Source organism: Notothenia coriiceps, unplaced genomic scaffold (genome assembly GCF_000735185.1).
Source record: "Notothenia coriiceps isolate Sejong01 unplaced genomic scaffold, NC01 NC01_scaffold00031103, whole genome shotgun sequence".
Taxonomy (NCBI): Eukaryota; Metazoa; Chordata; class Actinopteri; order Perciformes; family Nototheniidae; genus Notothenia; species Notothenia coriiceps.
Genome location: NW_011363804.1, coordinates 40,975 through 44,163, shown reverse-complemented (window position 1 = coordinate 44,163; position 3,189 = coordinate 40,975). Strand labels below are relative to the sequence as shown.

General features: G+C 42.2%; 1 protein-coding gene across 1 annotated transcript in view; it reads right to left on the bottom strand.

The window, feature by feature from the left end:
• Positions 1–1,826: 1,826 nt before the first annotated feature.
• Positions 1,827–3,189, bottom strand: part of LOC104959817 (uncharacterized) — a 9,618-nt gene continuing 8,255 nt past the window's right edge. The window contains exon 3 of the mRNA XM_010787726.1: positions 1,827–2,480. Coding sequence (XP_010786028.1) covers positions 1,977–2,480 — 504 coding nt within the window. The 3' untranslated portion in view covers positions 1,827–1,976. The remainder of the gene's footprint in view (positions 2,481–3,189) is intronic.

The window sequence follows — 3,189 nt, the reverse complement described above, 5'->3', positions numbered from 1 at the left end:
TTTTTAGGAGACCAAATGTTACAATGATCTTTCATCATCTAAAAACACACAGAAAGCAGCAAACCTGACATAACAAGCGAACAAGCCACAGCAGTTCAGGTTGTGAAGCCGGTATACAACTACTCCTATTCTAAACTAGCGATTGTCGGGAAAATGTTTACTGAGTTAATAAAATAAAGTTAGAAATTGGATTTTATCTTCATAGTGTTCTCTGAAAACTGACTTATTTTTGCATCCAATCAAGTCACACCAAGCTGGCTTTTATAAAGAATGACCGTTTAAAGCTCCTCAAATATAGGGTAAATTTCAGTCCCCCAGGGTGCCACTTGGACGAGAGTTGATTGGCAGATAACAATATCTACTTGATGGGACTTTCACTCTTAGAAAAGGAGGCTGGCTGACTGTTGTTTGCCATTCAGATGCTGATGATAACAATACCTGCCGACGGAAGAGAAAAACTGGAATAATTCAACCCTCATTCTGCAAAGCACTGGAACAGGGTGTCTGATTGAATGATTGGCTTACCTGATCTGACACTGGATGGTGAGTCAAAGGTCAGTGATTGACTTTGTTGATCTTTTATGAGATCGGAGGTCAAATTGTCTGGCCCTCAGGGATATTAGCTCACCTTCAGGTTACCATATGGCAGTAACTTGGATCAGATGGCTGGTGAGGTTGACACATAGAGAACGACTCACACATGTTGTGAAGAATACCTGATGAAGAAGTCCCATTCCACTATGCTTTTCAACCATTGTGTCTCAAATCAGGCAAAGGTGTGTGGACGTAGAATAAGGGAACTTAGGGAGGTATCGACAGGCCAGAAAAGGAAGTCACTTAAATGCTTGAAGATTTGAATTCTTGGTTGTGGCTAAAGGCAAAAGAAGATGACTTCTAGAATCGATGGCCTTTTGGAATTATTCATCCTCCTGACAGGACCCAACATTTTCCAAAAGAGCAGTGAACTGCTTCCCTCTCGGGGGATATATTTCAGAGGGATAGGAAGCCCTTTGATGTGCTCTCTGGACACAAGGCTAGAGGTGAAAGCATCTTGAGAGACACCAGCACAGACTACATGCAATCAGAATTAAAAGTGAAATTTCCCTTTAAAGAGAGGAGGCAGTAGCACAGGTGGCTGCAACTCACATCTGGCAAATCCCTGCTCAAACTGACTCTCAAGCTCAGTATTTTACCTAAAACCGTTTAGGTTTCAGTTACAAAGTGCAGTTACAAATTCAGAGATATTTCTAGTGGAACTTTCAGAGTCCAGTTGTGTCGGTCTTCATCAATCTTTATCTAGCATTTCAGAAAATACTATTCATTTTGAGACTCTCAAATACAATTTTAAAAATGCTTAAAATATTCGCAGACACTTAAAGCATACCAACATGAAGCAAAGTGCAGATGGAAAGACACTCTTATTTGTATATTATTATTAATAATAACGTCTGCATAGACATTTTTCAGGGGCGGACTGGCCATCTGTAGAATGTCCCCGCAGCGAGGAAGAAACTGCCAAGTTAGGTTCCCAAAAAACTCACTCAAGAAGTATGCCAGATACCAATGATCAAGTATTTAGCCACCCAAATATAGTGAAGTATCTTATTGATAAGTGAAAAACCATCCATAATTTAAAAAAGATAATCCTTTTTATCATGTTTGTGTCAAGTGTCATCGGATAGTTGCCAAAAATATGAGGTTTTTACTTCAAATGAATTCATGAATGAAACGCGAATGACAACGAAATGGCATTTAGAATATTACCTTTATATGACATTTACTACATACAATGTTATTACAATGAATAATGAGTATCATCTACAATAGTCCTGAAGAATCATGGCACATGGGTATGTCCCCAAATATCCTGAGAGGATCTTAATAATCATATCAAATATTTAAAAAACATTTATATTTGACAAATATTAAGAATAATAATATATTGAATTCATCAATACACAACCGACTGAGGAGGTTCATGGCTTATCTGGCTCTGCACTGAAGTCTCCTCTGCTGTTATTCGGTGCACTGTCCTGCTCAGTTGTTTCCACACAGGGTTTTCCTGTTTCCTCAAACAGTTGGCAAAGTGCAGGCACGCTGGAGTCAGAGCCAGCCTCTAGATCTGACTCAGGGTCAACATCACAGTAGGAGCTGTGGTCAAAGCCAGCTCCAGGATCAGTGCCAAGGCTTAGTTTTGGGATAATGCCAGGGGGAGATTCCTTCTCAGATCCAGATGCCTGGTCTATCTCTGAGTTGTCACCCAGAGACTCCTCTGCCTTTATATCTGGGTCAGAGAGCTGTCCTTCTGGTGGCTCCTCTGCCTTCAGCCTCCTGCGGCTGATCAGTTTCTGCAGCTGCAGCTTGCTGGTGAAGAAGATGCTGCGCCAGCCCACCTCCAGAGCCAGAGATGCTACACCAGGGGACACTGTGTTGCAGCGACGATCCACCGCCTGCTCCCAAAACTCCTCTGAGCCACATAGCTGAGGAGCACAAGTAAAGCTCAACCATTTGCATTGATTTAATTACACATTAGTAGTATTATTCATCCCGCTTCCATCACATTAGTATGCATAGAAAGTGACAGGTGCTTTGACAGGTCACACCTCTCCCTACTTATGCTAATGAGCTAAGTCCCGCCTCCCCTTTGTTCGAGGTGTGAGATCTCAAGTAGGTGTGATATCCCAAGTAGGTGTGAGATCCGTCGATAGGAGGGGGGTGATGTGTATTCACAGGTGTGAAAAGCCCCCACTGTTGCGCCTTATGGTGTATAATAAAAAATGTTTCAATCACATTAGTATGCATAAAAAGTGACAGGTGGGCCCGCCCCCAAGTCTATTAAAACAAAATGCCGCTTCCATCACATTAGTATGCATAAAAGTGACAGAAGGGCCCGCCTCAATTATGTGATGTCAGAAGACCGAAGGGGTGGAGTGAGATAAAAAAAAAAGAACCCCGTGCAGATAAAAAGCCAGTCATTTCCAATCATCAAGTCATCTTTCCAAAAAGAAAAAATGGCCAAGAGACGCCTCGATATGGGTTTAATCAGCGAGACGCCTGTGACAACTTACCGCCATCCGTCCGGAGCGCCAATCAAGAAACGGATGCAGTATCTGTGCCGGGTTCAAACACCTCCGGTCGAAGATCTTGAAGAGAAATGGCTTCTGGAAAATGAATATGTTTGGGGATACG